The sequence below is a fragment of the Echinops telfairi genome, unplaced genomic scaffold, assembly GCF_000313985.2.
Source record: "Echinops telfairi isolate 266 unplaced genomic scaffold, ASM31398v2 ScPeMD7_443;HRSCAF=831, whole genome shotgun sequence".
Classification (NCBI taxonomy): domain Eukaryota; kingdom Metazoa; phylum Chordata; class Mammalia; order Afrosoricida; family Tenrecidae; genus Echinops; species Echinops telfairi.
The window spans coordinates 2183177-2204788 of NW_022104341.1; the positions used below are offsets into that span (position 1 = coordinate 2183177).

Sequence of the window (21612 nt, forward strand, 5' to 3'; positions counted from 1 at the left end):
ATGGATTGTGATGAGTTGTACGAGCCCCCAATAAAGTGATTTTTTTTTAAAATGAGTGTAGGGGTGGAGTCTAGACTGTCAAATTAGGACATAGCCAATAAGGTCTCTGTGTGGGCATGACCTTCTCCTGAGAATTCTGGGAACTCCTATATTTCCTCCTTGGAGACTGGAGACTCTCTCTCGTTCAGTCCCTGCAAGACATCCTGGTTGACAAGCCACATCGAGGCAGGCTGATGGCAGCCAGACCTCTAGAGCCAGAGGAGCCACATGGAGATCCCTGCCAGCGATGAGATGCTTACAACACCACTGGATCCACAAGTTTCCACCCACTGGCCTGTGATCTTCCTGCATTCAGCATTATTGCATGTGTTGCATGAGTCTGAAGATGATTTTATAGACTGGTATCAGACATATGGGCTAATATTGGACTTATGGACTTGATCAGGACTGGGCTGGGATTGCTTCATAATGTACAATTTCTCTTTATAAAAACTTCCTTATTCTTTTTTTTTTATAAATCAACTTATTGGGGGCTCGTACAACTCTTATCACAATCCACTGTGTCAAGCACATTTGTACATTTGTTGCCATCATCATTCTCAAAACATTTTCTTCCTACTTGAGCTCTTGGTTATCAGCTCATTTTTCCCCTTCTTCACCCTCCGTCCCTCCCGAACCCTTGATAATTTATAAATTATTATTTTTTCATGTCTGACACTGTCCAATATATCCCTTCACCCACTTTTCTGTTGTCTTTCCCCCGGGAGGGGGTTATACGTTGATCATTGTGATCAGTTCTCCCGTTCTTCCCCACCTTCCCCTTACCTTCCTGGTATCACTCTCATTTTTGGTCCTAAGGGGTTCATCTGTCCTGGATTCCCTGTGTTTCCAGCTCTGATCTGTACCAGTGTACATACTCTAGTCTAGCCGGATTTGTAAGGTACAATTGGGATCATGATAGTGTGGGGGGAGGAAGCATTAAAGAACTAGAGCAGTGGTTCTCAACCTAATGCCTAATGCCGTAACACTTGAATACAGTTCCTCATGTTGTAGTGACCACCCAACCATAGTATTATTTTCACAATTGCTACTTCATAACTGTAATTTTGCTACTGTTATGAATCAGGCGACCCCTGTGAAAGGGTCATTCAACCCCCAAATCGGTCAAGACCCACAGGTTGAGAACCGCTGAACTAGAAGAAAGTTGTGTTTCCTCAGTGCTATACTGCACGCTGACTGGTTCATCCCCTCCCCACGACCCTTCTGTAAGGGGATGTCCAGTTGCCTACAGATGGGCTTTGGGTCTCCACTCCGTACTCCCCCTCATTCACAATTAAGATTTTTTGTTTTTTGATGCCTGATACCTGATCCTATTGACACCTCGTGATCACACAGGCTGGTGTGCTTCTTCCATGTGGGCTTTGTTGCTTCTCAGCTAGATGGCCGTTTGTTTATCTTCAAGCCTTTAAGAACTCAAGACGATATATTCTTTGATAGCCGGGCATCATCAGCTTTCTTCGCCACATTTGCTTATGCACCCAATAAAGCTCTTTCTTATACACATATAAGAACTTGTTTCTCTAGTCTACCTGGACTAACACAGGGTCCTTAAAGATTCCAGTTTGAAAACCTATGGGGCAGTTCTACCCTGTCCTATTGAATGGCTATGAATTGGAATCCTCTCTTATTTTCATTCACCGTTTGAGAAGTGAGGAACCAAAGGTAGAATAAGGAAGCTGGGAAATGGTCTTGCTCTTGCAATAGGTCTTGGAAAGAACCAGGGATTCTACATTTAAGAGTATGGAGAATTTCTGAAGACAAAAACTCTTAGCAACATCAACAATATTCTAGAGATGCTAGTTCCACTGTTGTTTTAAATTCTCCATATATAACCATTTTCCTGTTTTGAGAACTAGAATCATGCTGTCAAATTCAAAAGCCTCAGAGTCATGGGTGGATTGAGGCGATTGTCAGGCTTGTTAGAGGGTACTTTGTAGGACCGTGGTCTAGGGGGTGGACTCTGCTCAGCTTCATTTGGAAATGTTTAAAACCCGAAACTTGCCAACTTTAACTAAATTCAACACATTGCTATTTATACTTTTCAAGTCACAATGCTCAAGTATTGTTTAAAATGTTGATTTTTTAAAAATCCATAAATGATAAGCATACTTGTCTTAGACTTCTATTACATAGAAACTTATTTAGTAGTACTGGGGGGGAAAGACTATTCTAATGACATAGAAATTTATGCAATAGTACTGGGGAAAAAATAGATTATTCTAAATACTGCTTTCTTAGTTTAACTGAATTTGCCACATGGGTTGTGCCATGAGTGCAGGCATAGCATAAATCAATCAATCAATGTTTAAAATGTTTTACCAGATTTTGAGATGATAAAGTATTCCCTTCAGAGTCTTCCCTGCGCAGGTGATAATGAGCCATTGAGTGTGTCTGTTTCCGCATTTGATGCGTGCCTGCCACCACATGGAAGGAAGCAGAGAGCTGCATCCCTGTCCTGGCACAGGCAGCATGTACCTCTCAAAGCACAGCGACCAGGAGAGCAGCCGGGCCCTGCACCAGGACGCCCACTCCCGGCCCCGACAGGACCACAAACTTCAAAACGTACCTGTCATTCACCCACTCTGGGCAAGACAAGACCAGAAAAAGTCATTTTGTATCTCAGCTTTATTGGAGACATTGTACAGTAGACAAAAACAAGTTGACAAACACATGCTCTATAAAACATACATTCTTGTGGTGAGAAAATATTGATAGATACTAGGAAAGGGTCACACTCAACAACAGCTTGGCCTATCCATCTCTCTACGTACATCACATACCAAGAAGGCTCAGACGAACCCTTCTGACAGGAGGAAGAGAACAGACAACGGGGGGAGGGGGGGGCAGAGGGCAGAATGAGGTCTCCCTGCAGGTCAAGAGGCACCACACAAAGAGCTACCAAAAGAGCACTTCACCACACGACAGGCAAGGGTTCTTTAGAGACCGGCAACTGTTTGTCAAAGACCCCTTCTTCACTCCTCACGTGCGCACAGGCACAAAGCAGACTGCTTTCCCACCGCTCTCTCTTGGTGGAGATGATTAAGGCTGCTAAGAAAGACTCAACACAAAACCTTGAGGCAGCATGTCCAAAACATACTCAACACACACACACACACACACACACACACACTCTCTCTCTCTCTCTCTCTCTCTCTCTCTCTCAGTACCCACGCCCTTGCCTGCCCTTTAGAGAGCTGATGGGCTTTCAGGCAGAATTTGTTGTTCTCATCAACAAACTAGGCAGAAGTCACCCCCAAATAAAAGAAACTTGAGGCGAACGGATGTTGGTTTCGATTCTACAACAGCCAAAGAGAGTGCAAAGGGAGAAGCGGTAGGAGGGAATGCACCCGCCACCCCAAGACAGAGGCCATGTGGCAGAGAAAGAACGCATGACGTCCAGGCTCAACTGTTCACAGTCCACCTGGTTCACAATTACCTCCATTACTTGCATCAAGAAGCAGAATAAATCAAGAGAGCACATGTTTTGAAACTGATCGTGGTAGCGATTGAACAATACTGCTTGAGGTGCTGCAACTATGGAATGTTATGATATCTGGATTGGGAAAAAAAGAAAGAAAGCAGACAAACAAGCAGAATAAGAAAGGGACCCAGTTTTGCCAGTCCTCGCGCACAAGCCCCCATGTGCCTGCCGCCTTGGAGGCGCCCTTTCCCAGGGTTTTGTTAAGAGCCTGGGCCTGCTTCTCAGCTCCAGTTTGCTCTGACTTTTCTTGGTGTCATCAGTGGGGATTTCAAAGGAGACATCGTCAGCAGCCCTGAGAGAATGAGGACTTGGAGTCCTGGTGGCAACAGAAGCCCATTGAAGCTGCTCCACTTACCCAGGTTCCCAGGACGGTCTGGGCCTGGGGCGCAGACAGAAAACAGGACTCTACCACTAAAGACGTGGCAGGCCGCAGCATCCTGCCCCCGCCCTAGTTCACTCCGAGGAGAAGGGAGACCATGAAGATGACAGAGCAGGCCTCATTCACTCAGACGCTCTGTCCCACCCTCGGACGGAGGGGAACAGCAATCCAAAACTATCAAGTGGGGCTCAGGAAGAGCACCGCTTCCAGGAGAAGCGACTGCGCACGAGAAGCAATGGGTGGTGTGAAAGGCCAGGAAGAGGACCGGGAAACCGGCCCAGCTGAGAGCACCAAGCGGTTGGCGAGTGAACACATATATGGAAACAGAGGCAGGAAGGGCAGACTGAGTCTGGCTGCAGGCACCCGGAAAGGGCTGAGGAAGCACCATGTGGAAGCAGCACAGCTTGCCTGGCCCCCAATGGGCAATGTTCATCCCTGCAGCATCCCCCTCTGACTGACTGGGAGTCACTCGGCTCTCTGGACCCTCATCCTCTGGGGGCGCTGTGGAGAACCTGGCTCACCTGGTGGCACTGTTTCTCATCGTTGAATACAGGCTCAGACAGAAGAACAGCGGGGGAGAGGGCACGGCCGCAGTGGTTTGTGTGCAGTCACAGGTAAGGGTGCCGGAGTCCCGATCGAGACAGCACCCAACAGGAGTGGCAATGGTCCCATGTCTAAACGGCTCATTGAGAGAGAGAAAAAGAGAGCCCACACACGGGGGTGGGTGGCATGGGAGGGGGTGGAATGTCTGGTGATGATACCTCAGATAAAGGGCTAATTTCAAAATCTATAGAAAACTACATTTTAATAACAACATCACAAATAACCCAATCAAAATATGGACGCAAGACATACACAGGCAGTTTACTACAGGTGACATCCTGGCGGTCAATAATCATATGAAGAAATGCTTGCAATTAGACAAGAGTTGTATGAGAGAGACACATTAGAACAAGGATGACACACCACCTCACACCAACACTCTTAGGAAAACTCCTGAAAACAGAAAATAGGAAAAGCCAGAGGAAGTGGAGAAACTAGCACGCTCATAGATTGCGGGTGGGATTGCTGAATTTTACACCTGCTGCAGAAAACAGTCTGATGCTTCCTGAAACCAATGTGAATTAAAAGACCTTATGACCCCGCCCTCTCTCTCCTTGGTATGCATGCACCCTAAAGAAACGGAGACCCAAACAGGAATATATATATGCGCACCCATGTTTATAGCAGCAATTTCTATAATAGCAAGAAGATGGGAGTCATCAGAAACCCTGTCTGTGGAGGAATGGATAAACAAACTCTGGTACATATACCAAAATATTGAGAGAAGATGTAGTATAAAATGGTAGCAAATTTACCTCTGCTATTCTAGCACGTCACTGGCATTAAGAGTTGAAAAGGTCACTCACTAATACACGTGAGTTTATTTAAAACTGAACATCACAATTTCAAGTCCACTCCAGCATTTTCCATTGATAAAAACAAGAATAAAAAGCGATCCAAAATTTAGTCAAGGGAGCTTTTACACATTGTGGGCTTTAAATGTTTTATTTACAATGTCACTTGCATTAGAAACCAGCTAACAGATTTCCCCAGAAGGAATAAATCTAGTTTCCTATGTTCGGCCATTAACACAGGACACCAGGCCTCTTTTGTCAACCAACGACTAGAAATCTTTAGTTAAAAAACCCCAACTTGAACTATTCTACCCTGAACATGAAGGACTTTGAAGGGCGAAAGTTTTCCAAGACTGCCAGGTTACTTGGGGAGAAGTTCCAGTGAGGGTTGAAAGAGACCTCCCTTAAAAGTCACTTTGTCCATATAACAAAAACCAAAGCAAAACAAAAACCCAGCAGACATTTCTTCACTGCTGAAACAAATGGTTATTTAGGTACTTTCCTATGTACCTTTCCTATGATGGGAGGCTCATTAGCTTTCAAGGCAGGTTATTCCAATTGTCAGACAAAACTATCAGAATGATTAACATATACTGAGATTATTATAAAGGGTATACTATGCCCCCTGCAATGTCAACCCCACTGATAATAGCTGTGTCCTCTGGATAGAAGGGTGAATTTAATCCTAGTTATGTGGTTTGTGGGCTAACTGCCACGTTAGCAGTTCAAAACCACCAGCCACTCTGTGGGAAAAAGATGAGGCAGGCTCAGAAACACCTTACTAATCTGTGAAGAGTCAGCAGTGACTGGACAATGCTGGGTTTGGTTTGGGGAGGTGTTTTTTCCTAATCCCATTTCCTAGTCCAGATTGTTTGACATCCTAAAGTTCCTTTTGCAACCCTGGTGGTCTAGTGGTTACGTGTTGGGCTGCAACTCACAAGGTCAGCAGTGCAAAATCGCCAGCTACTCCTCGGGAGAAAAACGAGGCTTTCTACTCCTGTAAAAGGAGACAGTCTCAGAATGCCACATGGGCACTTCCACCCTGTCCTAGAGGGTCGCTGAGGTGGCATCACTCATGGCAGTGAGTGTGAGGAAGGGGCGAGGCAATGTGAAGGCAGCGTACAGAAAAGCTGCATGCCAGGCATCCAGAGGGGGCACTCTGGGAGCAGCTGGGCATCGAGGTGAGCTTCAGTGAGTCCCTCTTTGAGGGACACTTGCAGACTGGAGAAAAGCACTTTGACAGCCAAGTGACAGAAAGCCAATGGCTTAGCTGAGGTCCTTGTGCAAAGGAATCCAGAATTCAGTGGAAATGCAATTTCATCTTCCATTTCATGTGCAGCATTCAGCGAAGAGGGATACAAACAATTAAGACAATGTATGTATCCCATTTGGAATGACATGGGAACCGGGTGGGAGGGGTAGGGGCTCTTTCTTTTAGTTTGTCTTGCAGCGTCAGCATCCCTGGTCAAGCTGACATTAAACAGATGTTTTTCTATTGTGAGGGAAAAGTAGCCATGCGCCACTCACTAATCCTGTTCATACTGGAGGGGGTTCCATCACTGCTTGGTCAAAAACATAGGCAATAATGAAGTTTCAGAAATTCACTCTAAGATTAGACTGTGTTAGACTGATCTTAAGCCCAGACATAGGCTCGTCACGTTTTCACACAGCCCTGACCAGTTACTGAAGAAACCTGGAATTTCTGGGAGGACGTCTCAACAATTTGGATTGGCCCGATGGAGAACCATGTGACCCTTGGAAAAGCCCAGGCTCTGACACCCTGGGCAGTGGACGGAGTGCTGCTAAGGCGCAGAGGGAGCACTCCTCCCACAATCCACTTTCTGAGGCACTGCTTCACAGCCCTGTCTCTGCCTCCTCCCTCCTCCTGTGCGGCAGCCCGTGCTCACTGGTACTCTCTCTGCCAGCTTAGCTCACCCGCTACCTGTTTCATCCCGATGTCAACCAGAGTGCAAAAACAACAGGGATAGCCCCAGAAACCTCTCAGAAGGAAAGGGAGTCACCAACCTCAAGACTCTGCTAGTGGCACCGACGCAGCTAGGTCACTCCACGCAGCAGATTCCGGCAAACTGATCTGCTTTATTCAGACGTGTGTCCCAGAAAGCAACAGGCACCTGCCAAGGTGGTTCTTTATGTTGGCTGATGCTGTTTCAAAGCATTTGGTTCAAGTCAGAGCAAGAAGTGTCGTAATCTTCCTTGGTTCCTGGAGGGACCAGAGAGGCCGAGAGAGAACATTACAGCGCGGGAGGCCTTTGGAGTGCCTGGTAAAAGTGAAAAACAAGGCACAGAGAAACAAAGGGACTTGCTCTTGATCGCACCGCTACTAAGTTAACAGAGAAGGAACTGAAGGGCCTGGTCTCCCGAGTCCAAAGTCCAGGACAAATCAAATTATAACCCAGTAAATAAGAAGGGAGATCGCAAGCTGAAGGCCTAGGGCAACATAGATCTGAAAGTGCTATTGAAGAAGTTCACAGTAAAAATGACGACGGCTGGCCCTTGGAAAAGGAGAGAGCTATAAACAGCTACAGAAGGACTGCTCCCCGTGGGAAAGGCTTGTAGGACGGAAAACCAGAATGAAAGAAAGGTAAACTTTCGGGCAGAGTGCTGAGAAAGGATGAGTCTGCAACTCTTGAAATGTACAGAGACTTAAGACACTTTCATTTCAGGGACTGACCAGCTTTCCAGCGCAGACTCAATCTCCCGGCACACAGAAAGAACTCCAGCTCGCCCCACCCTTTGCTGCTATGAAGCATTTTCCTATCAGAAATGCAAAGGGAAACGCCGGCTCCAATCATCCCTTGTCTGCAGACGTCCTACCACATGTGTCTCCACACCTGCAACTTCCTTCTCCCCAGAGAACTCCTCCCTGCTTGAAGATATTTAAGATACGAAAGGACTTCAGAAAGTCGTGGGGGGAAATGCAAGAAAAAGATCAAGGAATGTTTCCATGAACTTTTTGCAATCCCTCATATGTTAGGTCTTGGTAAAAACAGCTATGAAAATCAAGCAAACACATAGAACAAGCAATCTTTGGTTTCCATGCCAACTAAGTACTCTGTTGAAAGACTGCCTCAAATGTTTGTTTGTCTCCGTGGGCATGTGGCCGTGGCTGTGCCTGAGCTGCCTGTCGTCAGAAAGAGCGAGCAAGCCTCATCACACTGGAAAGGTGGAGCCAGCTGGCTTTTGCACACAGATGCAAGTGAGTAGATGTCTGAACCTGGAAAAATGAAAAAAGTGGTTCACCACACCAAGACTGTTTGTGTGTACACAATCACTAGGTACCTTGCTTCTGTACGTACATTTAACAAGTACCTTTTCGAAACTTTATACAAAATCTGTCCATGATCACGAGATGCTGCTGTCAACAAGATGACTGGGTATTATATATAGATAGATCTTTTGGCATATCAAAAATATGTACATTGCAGCCAACACATATGGTCAATGGATACAAAAACTATTTATAAAAGCAAATATATTTACAATGAGATCCCTGGGTAAGAGAGGGAAAAAAAAAGAAAAAGGAATCACAAGACTATAAAATCCCAAGACCTTATTCCAGCTGGGCAAGTCTGGGATCCTTGCCGAAGACCTTGAATATCAAAGCCCCAGTCTCTATTATACATAGCTTAAAGCCACTGAAGAACCCCAGGCATGCTTCCTGAGGGCTCCAGCCTTTTCTGTCCCTTAGACGACAAAGCAGGACAATGATGCTTCCCCCAGGGTCCTGGTGATGGGTGAGACAATCCAGCATGGTAAGCAGCGATGAGACTTGTCCTAATACGTCACGCACTCCTGGACACATCCCGTGGAACTTTCTGGAAGCACATTTACCCCCTCTCTTCCTCTGGCAATGATGCACCTTTTCAGTGAGATGCACCCTTTTCGTTCACCAGGTACAACCCCAAGCAATAGCCTGGCCCATTTTGATGTGATCAGATGTGATGGTAAACAAAGAGAAAAGCAAATGCCAACCGTGGGGTTTCTTCTGCATGTTGAGGTAGTAAATCCAAAATTAAATGACTTGCGTTTCTGCCCAGATTCCATCTGGAGCGGAGTGGGTTTCATAGGCTTTCACTCCCACCTTGAACGGTCCGAGTCCAACTCCCGCTGAAAGTGTGGTTGTGTAACCTGTGGCAGGGCAGCGAGGAAGGGGAGCAGTCTGGGTCACTCTCAGCCTGGCCCCTATCTTGGAGGCCTTGTGGCAACTCGAGGATTGGCTGCTGGGAGAGAGGAAGAGGAGGAGGAGGAGGAAGGCTTAGTTCCTGGCTTTCGGTCCACAAGGGCTGCTGCAATGTTTCTGAGAATCAAACACAAGAATTATCAGTGGCCACCAAAAGTTCAAAATTCACTTTCTAAGATGTACTTTTGTTTCGGCTCAATTATTACAGAAACATGTGCAGTATTCTTGAACAAGGACAATGAGATCAAAAGCCATCTTCTTAGCTACAACCAGAAAGAACAAAACAAAATAAAAACTGGAACCCCTCTGTCAGCTCTTTTTACCCAACACCTTTAACCCCTGCTCTTCCATCTCAGGCCAATAAGAAGGTGACAGCTGACAGTAAGTAAGCTCAAATTATACTGACATTACAAACCTTCATTATTTAAATTTAATGGGAGAAAAATCACTAACGTCTACATAAAACTTCTTTTAAAGCTTTCTTTGTGTGGCCTCTGAAGTTTCAGTACTGTGATCCCACTGCCTCCTGCCCCCTCTGGCCTCCCCGCCCCCAACTCCTCTAAAGCAGTTTTGACCCTATACATGAAGACGCCTTTGTAAGTCTATTATCTAAGAAGGCTTGAGAGCTCTACTTAATACTTGTCTTGCTTCCTGCCACATCGGAAAGCTACCTATATAATGGAGCAAGTCAATGGGGCAAAGAAAGCCAAAGCAGAACCAGAAGCAGAAGCCCTGCCCCTTACCACTGCCCAGCTGTGTGGCGGGCAGGATCACCTCGCCTGTCCTCTCGTGGTTGGTGGGAAAGGCAGCCCGCTCTCTGTCTGCCGGTGCTCTCAGGCTCTCCAGGCTCGAGGCGTCTTGCGGAGGGTGTGCCAAGTAGGTCTCTTTGGGCATCTGGACCATGAGGCCAGACAGTGTCTGATCCAGAACCTCCTCCTCAGCAATATAAGCGTACGGGCAGTATTCTCGGGTCCTGGAGTAGATGTTGGCGTTGTCATAACAATCTGAGCAGATCACCCGGGACCCAGCGCCACCTAATGACAAGGTGAGAAAGAACCCCAACATTGTTCCCTTGAGGAATTAGCCTTGCTGTCGATGCCCTTCAACAGATGCTATTATCACCACCACGACTACCACCAACATGCATTCTTCATAAACCTGGTGACGTTGCAAGACCATTCTCGGTATTAAAATTCTTTAAATCCCCACAACACCTGAGGCAGGTACTACGATCCCCATGTTCAAAATGGGCACCTACGGCACAGGAAAGTACCTGGCTCATACTCATAGCTCCGGAGTGGGGACCCAGACACTGGCTCCAAGGCCATGCTCTTAGAAAGGGCATTAAACCACCTCTGCATGTCTGGACAAGGCCACGTTCAAATCAAGGGCATCAGGAGAAGGCTCAGGCCACATGTCTGGCTTGTGCAAACGGAAGCAGAGAACAAGTTGTGACAACGTCACTTCACCACGGCCCACGTAACTGCCATAGGACAAGAGGTAAAGCCACCCTCATCACTGCAGGGGCCCCGGGAGAGGCTGACAGACAAGCGCCCTGCCTGACAAATGTGTTTGGCAGAAGCAGAGGTATAACCGTGATCTCCCTGAACTTCTATGTGCTCTGAAAATTGTAGAGACTTGTAATTCTATTTTTCTTTTTTTTAACTTCTATGTGCTCTGAAAATTGTAGACTTGTAATTCTTTTTTTTAAATCACTTTATTGGGGGCTCTTACTGCTCTTATAACAATCTGTGCATCCACTGTATCAAGCACATTTGTACATATGTTGCCATCATCCTTTTCAAAACATTTTCTTTCTATTTGAGCCCTTGGCATGAGCTCCTCTTTTCCTCCCTCCCCCACCCTCCCTCGTGAACCAGCAGCCATATCTCCCTTCACCCATGTCTTTGTTGTTCATCACTAGGGGTGGGGGTGGGGGGGCAATACTTCGATCATTGCTATCGGTTCCCCCTTTCTCCCATAATTCTTCTTTTAAAAGCTAGAAATGCCCCTTCCCAACCTGAAATACCTCTAAAGAAATGGAACAAACCTTTCACAAGTATGGTACTTGAAATACCATACACAGATCTATTGAATGTATTAAAAAAAATCTTGGGTAAAGTACTTTATTAAGTATTATTTACTTATTTTTGAAATGAAACAAAACCTCAGATCTCAAGTTGGTTATTTGCAGTCACAAAGCTGAAAAAAAGGAAGTAAGGCTTAACTTCAAGTCCTCTGTCCCTTACCCTTCACTGGAGGCCTGAGTGCGCGCTGCGGAAGGGGAGAGGGCTGGGAGCTCAGGCTCACTTAACAGGGACGCACTCTCCATCGCTCGGATGGGTACTCTTCAGGATACACTAGACCATCAGTACCCTCCAAACTTAGGCTAGCTGTCAACAGGGTACACAAACGGTCTGCAAACGGAAGCACGGGTCTAAAAAGCTGAGACGTGGAGAAACGTCTGGAGCATCCCTTTCCTGTAACGCCACCATGGTTGGGAGCTTCTGCTTCATACTCCCACCCCTTGGCTAAGGACACTTTGTTTCTCCTTTGTGTCAGGTGACTTTCCTCTCTGTTAAGACTCAGTTCATTTTCATTCTGTTTTGCATAGAGTCCAATGCTCTCTCCGAGTATCTTAACTTCAAATATTACTGCCAGTTAATGGATCTATACACTGAAAAACAAGCTCAATAGCATAGGCTAATAGCACAGGCTGACAGCATAACTACACGTCACAAAGACTTCTTACCATCAGCACCTTTGTGGACGTATCCGTTGGCCGGAGGCATAAGCTGCTGATGACTGCCTGCCTCAGAGTTGCTGTAGCCTTCCTGTGGCTCAGACAGTGTTCCTTGGGAAGACAAGTAGCTGGGAATGTCCGCAGGCAGATTAAGCTCCTCTGTAAAAGAAACACTTGTAACTCTCCCCAAAAGTTAGGCAAGAGACTGTTCTGCAAGTATGGTCCCCTTTGATAATACTGGCCAGGAACCTGCTATCTAGCAAGGACCTTGACAGCTCGTAGTACTTCCCCTACAATTCTCACTAGAATTCTCCTAATAAAAGTTTCCCTTTCAAAACCACTGCCAAGAGAAATAAAGCCTAAAGGCTGGAACCTTATCCCTAGTCGCATTTCCATGATCTACCTGACTGGGCCTCTCATCTCCTGGGATTACAGAGAGACTGATCTCAGACAGGGCAGCTCCACTCTTTCCTGTGGGGAAATAATCATGGGAATGAGCTTTACGCATTAAAAAAATCCATGATATGTTTGTAAGGGCAAGGTTTCTTGGAAGGGTTTACAGATTCTCAGAAGTATTCATCAGAGAGGTTTTATCAAGTCATTCTACCTTGTAGCAGGTACTGTATCAAAGCGCTTCATTTTATAATAAATTCTATGCTGCTTATCTAGCTATAGGATGGGACAAAATGGCATCTGGTCACCACTCACCTGTGTTTGTGATACTATAATCTTCATTTTTCCTTCTCATGTGGTAAATGACGATCACCCAGATTAGAGAGGTTCCCACAACACAGCAGACCACCACAATGATGACAATGCCGATCGTAGTCCAGTCACCCGCTTCGTGCCCAATGCTGCTCTGGGCAGAGTCACAGTTGGGGGATGTAATGACATTGAGGTAAATGTGACCACGTTCCGTCCCAAGGGTATTAGACATAATGCAAGTGTACTTCCCAGCATCATCTAGCCCAGTATCTACGATGATGAGGAGCTGGTTGGCTGCAGCAAAGAAGTGCCGTTCTGTCACGAGCAGGACTCCATCATCTTTGGTCCAGTTGAGGCGAGGGGCAGGGCTCCCCCCAGCGATGCACTGCAACACAGCAGTCTCACCGCGGGTCACCGTCTTGTCCTCCAGCGGTCTAATAAACGAGGGTGTCTCTAACAGGAAGAAGTTAAAATAAATAAATATATATATATATATAAAAAATCAAGTGAGGTAATTTTATTCCCCCCCCAAAATCTAATAAGAACCCTTTCATATACTTATGGGGGCTTAGAAATTAATGTTTCAAAAAAGCAAAAGTTTCAAAACTCTTAATTCTTGTCTCAATAATTCTACCTTGGGAAAACTATGCTAAGCAAAGAATTCAATGATGAAGACACAAAGATGCTTACTATTAAATTAATTTTATAATAAAAGGTTTAATTACAATTAATGTAATAAAAACCTTTATAAAAATAAACCCCAAAATTTTTAAATCTAACAGGAAAATGATTAAGTAAGCTACAGTACATTCATATGGTGTTTTACGAAACTCTATTAATGAGTAGCCCTCAGAGCACTTCAAGTGGATAAAAGCAGGAATACATTATCCACAGAGATGAATTTTTTTTTAAGCCAAGTTCTTCAACAGTGTCTCAATGACTTGCCCTCCTTTATTTCTAGTTTTCTCTATATCTTAAAAATTTTAAATAATAAACATGTTTCTGATTATAAAATTAAACAAAACAAGCAAGAAAAGGCAGAGCCCTGAAATGGAGAATGTGCTTTAGATTTGAATTCCATGAAGTATTAGCTAGTTGGGGGAAATTTTCAGGGAAAAGACATTCTTGTGTGAGCATGGGCTTAAGAGGAGCACGCCAGAATGAAAACAGGAAATCTAACCAAGGATAACAGTTTGAAATAAAAACAGGGAAACGGGAGGAACCAGTTAAATCATCTCAGATTCGCTGCGCAGCAGGAGCCGAGGCTGAGACTCCACGCAGAGCAGGCAGCACACGTGTCGGTGGTAGAAAGTGGCCAGAGGGAGACGGTAAGAGGATACACTGATAGAGGGATTTGCATTTTCCGTTCATGTGACAAAGACTTCTAATTCTGCCCTCGCATTTCCCTACACTGATAACCTAAGCTGAGAAAGCTGACAAAGATGTAAGAATCACAATCTTCTGACTGCACTATATCCTAGTCTCAAATGCAGACTCTTCCTGCCCACGAAGAGGAAGGGTGGATCCCAAAGGACAAAGGACCCGTGGAGCAGTGTGCATACCTAACACGGTCAGTGAGGCGTTGGCAGAGAGGCCGCCGGCTATGTTCTGTGCCATGCAGCTATAGACCCCCATGTCTTCTATCTTCACGTTCGCAATGAAGAAGACATCATCCTCGGGCATGACGTGCATGCGCCGTTCTCGAGCAGCAGGAAAGTCGGTGCCCCCGTCTTTCTGCCAGGAGATCTGAGGAGCAGGGTGTCCTTCTGCGGCACATTCGAGTCTGGCCATGGCACCGGTACGGATAGTGAGATCCATGGGCGTCTTCAGGAAAGAAGGCATCTCTGTGACAAGAAAGGGAGTGTGCATGTATGTACATCCGTATGGATGTAGGAGACTCTGCAGGTGAAACACCAACCAGTACAGCACTCGGTGGAAACAGTTCTGCTCTCCGAAGCCACAGTGACTATCACTTTAAAGTCAGCTTGGCTTTGGGACCGGAGGATCTGGAGCAGAGTGCCCAGTCTCCTCAGAGGAGCAGGGAAGAGCAGAAGGCCACAGCCCTTTCTAAACGCCTTGTCTGAGAAGGTGGTCTTCACAGAAGGCCCACCTCTGGTTTGCGCCCGGCCTTTCTCAGAAGCGAGAGAATGCCGTTGTTCTGCAACCGGATGGGCAACAGAGGAACCACACGGTGCTGGGACATTGTCTCATCTGGTGTGGACGATCAAACAGACTCTGGAAGACCGCATGGAGACAGCAATCGTGATGCCTGCCTGTAACCAGCAACCTCCTCCATACTCCCAGCCACGGGAAGGCCCTGTGGACAGGGCCAAGAACCCAGTTCCTAGTTTCAGAACAGAATTAAGGCTCTGGACAGAAAATGGAGACTCTCAAGAGAATTTTTTCCTAAACACAAATAGCAGTAAAAGTAGTCCATCTCCCACAGCCTTGGGACTCACCCGGGGCAATCTGGTGGGCAGTCTGGCTAAGGCAGTGATTCTCAACCTTCCTAATGCCGCCACCCTTTAATACACTTCCTCCTATTTTCGTTGCTACTTCATAACTATCATTTTGCTACTGTTATGAATCGGGCGACCCCTGTGAAAGGGCGTTTGACCCCTGAAGGGGTCGCGACCCACCAGTTGAGAAGCGCTGGGTGAATGCAAAGAACCCACCCACTCGGTGCACTTGTCACAACCCTAAAACACAAAGTCAAATCCCCTCTCCCCACGACGTGTCGAATGTGGCCTGATTTTCTCGATCGTGTCATTCAGAAACAGACCATGAACCTTCCTTCTCAACTTCCTTCAGGACGCATAACTCCTTACCGTTCACCGTCAGTTTGGCTTTCAGGGAATAATTGGAACCAAAATGATTAGTGGCAATGCACTGATATTTTCCTTCATCCGTGAAGTTCACGTTGAAAAGACGTAAGACACTTGTGTACTGCAGAGCTTCTCCAGCTTGCTGCTGGTAACGAACGAAGTTCTCGATGTCCACGTCATGCAGGACGTCACTGTCTCTGCGCCACGTGGCAGACATCAGGGAGCCGCTGCTGCTCACTGCCGTGCAGGTCAGGGTCACGTTGGTGCCTCTCAGGGCAATCGTGCTCTCGGGATGGGTCTTCATCTGGGGCTTCAGAAACTCATCTGCGGAAACAAAGTCCAGCAGTGGTCAAGCCAACTGTGCACTTTTTGCTTTACAAGACTCCATTTAAAAACAAATACTGTATAATTGTCCAGTCTGTTCACAGGTGGCTAGGACTATGGAGCTAGAGTCCAATTCCCTTCTTGGAAGATGAGGACAATGAGTCCCTGGAGGGTCGAGTGACTTGCTCAGAGACAAGTCAGTGGCTGGGCCTCCATGGAGCCCAGGGTCCTGCATTCAGGGTCCAGCTCTTCCCGCCACCCCTCCTGCTACTTGTAGGCTTAGTGTACTTCTTAGCCATTATCAGTTCCTGGGGGAAACAGGGAAATCCTATACAAGAATGTTGAGATAAGCTCTAATCTTAATTCATTGCATGTTTGGGTATGATACAGAGATAAACATGCACACGATAACCATTATTGCGTTTTGCTTGACAGTATAGAAAGCAGGCATTAAGAACTTGTTGTATTTCCCAAGCAATACTTATCATTACTAAAACAAGTGATTTGGAAGTACTTTGTATGTGTGAAGCTTTCACCTAAATTAGAGAGAAATTTCCAAGCATGTTAGATGTTCAACTGTCTTATAATGTGCTAATAAAACTATACTCATTACCTTCAAGTTGATTCTGACTTGTAGCAATCCTACATGACAGGGTAGAACTGCCCCTGTGGGTTTCTGAGACTGTAACTCTTTACAGTAGTAGAAAGCTCTGTTTTTCTCCCAAGGAACTGCAAGTGGTTTTGAACTTCTGACCCTGATGTTAGCAATCCAACATATAACCACTACACCACCAGGGTATGTCATTGAACTGATTCAAAGAAGGGGATAGGTGAATCCTTACCGAACACTGACACTGGCTAACCTTTCACTGTGCCACACAAGTGATGACTGGAAAGAGGGTGGTGGGAGAGATACAGCATGCTCATATTTAAAAGTAAGCCAAGTCAAAAAGGAACTCACAGCCATGCACACTGTACTCAATCTTTATTAGATTATACGTTTCCATCTTTAAAATTTACAAAAATAGCATAACAAGTATGCTGTGGGCCTATGCATCTTCAAGTAGACTGGAAGCGGATCTGACAACTGACAGGCAGCCAAGTGACAGAGCTACTAGAGAACACACACAATGTGCACAAATGTCAAGCTAGGAACTCGGTATTCCACTTAAAGGAAATTTAAATGTACAGGAAATTGGTGCTATCTTTTTGGAAAACATCTGGCAGCGTTTTTCAAGATCTATTAAAAATACTCACATTAAAAAAAATTCCAATCTTTTACTCTGGAATCTTCCAAAGCAAACAAACAAGCCAGGGAGTCAGTTGATTCAGGGTGACCCTAGAGGACAGAGTAGAACTGTCCCTGTGGGTTTCAGAGACTCTTTACAAGGGTAGAAACCCTGTACACGCTCTCTCGTGGAATGCCTGCTGGTTTCAAACTGCTGGCCTTGCAGTAACAGCCCAATTCATAACTCACTCTGCCACCAAGGCCCCTTTCAGGAATGTTACTGCTGCCATTTTAAGTCAAAGAGTCGCATATGAAATTAAATCCTGCTCACTCCTGTCTAAAAATGCTGATGCCGATGCACTGATACATAAGCTGGAGAAGATGTCAGACATGGACCTAGACATGCGAGGGAAGAAGTACTCGATTTAATTTTTGTCAATTCTGCTATAGCGTCCTGTATGAACTTTTAAACAAAGATACCGACCACAGACAAAGTCTTGCAGGTCCACACGCAGGACGCTCTGCCCCGCTAGCCACTCAGGGTGCGCACAGCTCACATTCCCAGAGCGCTGGACGTCGCTGTCCACCAGCCAGCGGAGCAACCACCTCAAATGGCAGTCACACAGCAAACTGCTCGTGTTCAGAATCCTGCAGGAACAAGACGAAAAGAAGTGCCTCTGGTGTTACATCTCATTCCAATTGTTGTCAGCATTCCAACCTGTGTGCACCTGCACACTGTTCTTGCCCAAAGCATTTAATCTGGGGCTGACCATGAGAAAGAAAGTCATTACCAGTTTCAATTCTTCAGAGACACTGGGTGATGAAAGGCACTAGAAGGGAGGAGACGGGAAAGACTCCTGTTTGGGACTAAACGGACTGAGAGTCAGAGGCAGGCCCCTAGGCTGGGGGTGGAGTCGAGGCAGACGTGGAGGGCATTTGTCGCCACAGGGAGCATTTGGACTCGGGCTGCGTGTCAGGTAATATTCTGTTACCATGGTTAATTTCCTTGGGTGTGATAATGGTGCTGAAGCTCTATAGGCAAACGTCCCCCTTCGTAATAAAAACAGCTTCACGTGTCTAGTAATAAAATGTCATGCTGTCTGCAACTCACCTCAGATGGCTCAGCCAGAAATAGGAAGCACTTATATTTACATACATGAGAGGGTTTCAAAAGTTCATGAAAACGAGGGTTTTTCCAAGAACGTTTTGAAGCTCCCTTGTATGTAGAGAGAGAGAAGAGGAGGGAAGGATGGAAGGATGAACGGGAAGTGGAAAATAGGTAACACATTTGGCAAAGTCTTAACCATTGGTGAATCTACATAAAGAGTATATGGATGCTAACTGTACCTTTACAAAAAAGTCGGGGGGTAGGGGGGGACAGATATATATGTATCAAAGTGTTTAGATAACTCTATTGTGAAGAAGATCCAGTTATTTTCTAATTATTTCACCAAGACTATGGCACACACACTGCTACTTAAATTAAGAAGCAGCGGAAAGCACTGGGGTGAAGATATCAAGAAAATGATGCAGGCTCTTCATGCCTCACAAACTGCTCCATCCACTTGCAAACAGGAAGAGCAAGTGACTTAGAGAACATTATGGCTTGCTTTGTAGATATCATCAAAATCTGCATCAAGTTTAAAGTTTGGTATAAAGCATATGATTTGACTTCAATGTATTCTTCAATAGTCTTTAAGGGTTCCTGAAAAGCCAGGTTTAAAGTAACTTAAATTCAAAATGCCAGAAGTTGCCTTTTACATTTAAAAATTCTGGTTATACAGGGAGTCCAGGGCGGATGATCCCTTCAGGACCAGCAGTGTGAGTGGCGATACTGGGAGGGTGGAGGGGAAGGTGGTTTGAAAAGGGGGAATCGATTACAAGGATCTATATATAGCCTCCTCCCTGGGGGACGGACAACAGAAAAGTGGATGAAGGGAGACGTCGGACAGGGCAAGATATGACAAAATAATAATTTATAAATTATCAAGGGTTCATGAGGGAGGGGGGAGCAGGGAGGGAGGAGAAAAATGAGGAGCTGATTGTGCCAGCAGCTTAGGTGGAGAGCAAATGTTTTGAGAATGACGAGGGCAATGCATGTACCGATGTGCTTTACACAATTGATGTATGTATGGATTGTGATAAGAGTTGTATGAGCCCCTAATAAAATGATATATAAAAAAAAAAGAAAAAAATTCTGGTTACTTTTCCTCACTCATAAAGCAATATTGAGGACCCTACTATATACCAGGGGCTGTTTGAGGCTATGGAAACACAGCCATCAAGGAGCTTACATATTAAGTGTCATGCAAGAAATACGTAGGTATAAAACAGTGCCAGAAAGCAGCAAGCACGTTGAAGAAAAACAGTGCTGGCAAAGGCAGCTGCTAGTTTAGATAAAGTGGTCAAGGTAAGTCTCTCTCAAGAAATCAAGAGAGCGAATCAGGTGAAGGCCCTGAGGTAAGCGTGCCCCAGGTGGAGGTACCGCAGCAGTCAGGTCCAGGGCAGACAGGCAGTGTGCTGGAGGTAAAGCAAGGGGGTCAGCGAGGCAAACCGTTCTGGGAGCAAGGAGACACAGGGGCAGCAATGAGGCTGGGGAGCACCGGGCCATGCAGGCAGCTGATAAACTAGAGAGAAAGAACGCAGCTTCAGGCTCCCCCAGTGCTGGGAGGTGAATGGAAGGTGAATGGAGGAATGGCATGGTCTGCTTAGTGCTTTCTCAGAGAGAAGCTAGTCAGAGAAGAGCCCTTGATTCACGTCCTAACTTTACTGCTTAGGCAAGACACTGAATGTGCCCAAAACCTGTTTCCACTTCTGAATACAGAATTAAAGCATGCCTACCTCAAAACAGGGGTCAAAAAAGTTTAAATAAAATGTTTACCACAGGGCCTGATCATAAGCAACTCATGTTAATCCCTCCACACGTATTTCTTGGTGTCTCCCCATCCTTCACACACTACCCAACATTACATAAGTGTCTAACAGACTATCTTTCAACCAATGTATGACTAGATATCAAAACACTGATAGTGATTATCTCCTGAGTCTTTGGGATTTGAGGTTCCCCCCACATTCATACCTGCTTTTAACCGTTCTTTCTAGTATTTTTACAATGATTGTATAATTTTCTATGTAAAATATTTTTTAAATTATACATAACTCTACCACCACCAGTACCCAATATTTATTCAAAGTACTGTGAGGGATACCAAGAAGTATAAAGAGAGGTTTTAATAAATATTGGCCTAAATATTACAAAGATCACTTAGATTTAAAATATAACCAAAAGCAACCAAAAGTTTTTAATAAATATTTCACTAGAGTGCCTGTGTTGAGAGCTGATTACTAAATTATTCTCTGAAACATGCAACTATAATAATTTGCTTTCACCTACTTGCTAGATTATACTTTAAAACGGAATTCTTCTAACGATAGTTAGAACACATTCTGATTCTTGCTGGCCCTAGGATTATCACTGGCACCAAAAGGGAATGCTGTTTTCCTGTAAACTGTGTCCTTACACGAATGAAAAAAGCCTAGCAGAAGTAACTCAAAGTTTTCCAACAGACCAAAACAAAGCCACTTTTAAAATCTGGCAGAAACTGAACTAATGATTTTCATCACATTTGTATTCTTGTTACGAATACCAGTCATTCAGCTTTTACTAAGAGCCAGTACTTGCTGATGTTCCTGTTCTCAAAACCCTCCAAGGTTTCCTCAAGTGTTTTGGGAGGAAGCGATCCGAGCTCCTCGTGACCTAGGAAGCACGCCCTCCCCACCTGATCCGGCTCCAGCTTACCTCCGGCCTCTCTCTGCACCTGCTCTTCCCCTCGTTCCTGGGTGGTCATCCCTGTGTCTTTCCTGTTTCTTATGCACACACAAGCTCCTGCCCCAGCAGCCTTTCATTTGCTCTCCTCTACCTGGAAGGCCCTCATTTGTAGTCACTACATCCTGAAAGTGACAGCATCCGTCACTTTCCACACCTTTGACCCAGCCTTATGTCAACCCAGAAAACCTACTGCCTGAAGGGCCAGTACATTATCTACTGGTTCATTATTTATCTTCCTGATGAGACTTGACTGTAGCACACTTGGAGGACAGAGATGGTCTTATTCACTGCTATCTAAGGCGTTTTCAGCATCTACAATGTGCTGCACATGATAGTCAATACCTAAATTATCTCATTTTATCTTCACATCACTTTGTGTTATGCTCCATTTGAGAAGGGAAACTGAGTCTCAGCTTAAAAAATCCATCCAAAGCCACACA

General features: G+C 45.4%; 1 protein-coding gene across 2 annotated transcripts in view; it reads right to left on the reverse strand.

Annotated features, from left to right (window-relative positions):
• Positions 1–2667: 2667 nt before the first annotated feature.
• Positions 2668–21612, reverse strand: part of LRIG2 (leucine rich repeats and immunoglobulin like domains 2) — a 49051-nt gene continuing 30106 nt past the window's right edge. Inside the window, exons 12-18 of one of the 2 annotated variants that reach the window (XM_004699516.2) lie at positions 17828–17991; positions 15795–16115; positions 14529–14810; positions 12970–13419; positions 12271–12420; positions 10262–10552; positions 2668–9635 (exon numbers count right to left, since the gene is read on the reverse strand). In XM_004699516.2, coding sequence (XP_004699573.1) covers positions 9400–9635; positions 10262–10552; positions 12271–12420; positions 12970–13419; positions 14529–14810; positions 15795–16115; positions 17828–17991 — 1894 coding nt within the window. In that variant the 3' untranslated portion in view covers positions 2668–9399. The remainder of the gene's footprint in view (positions 9636–10261; positions 10553–12270; positions 12421–12969; positions 13420–14528; positions 14811–15794; positions 16116–17827; positions 17992–21612) is intronic. The other variant, XM_045291850.1, reaches the window with a different exon arrangement.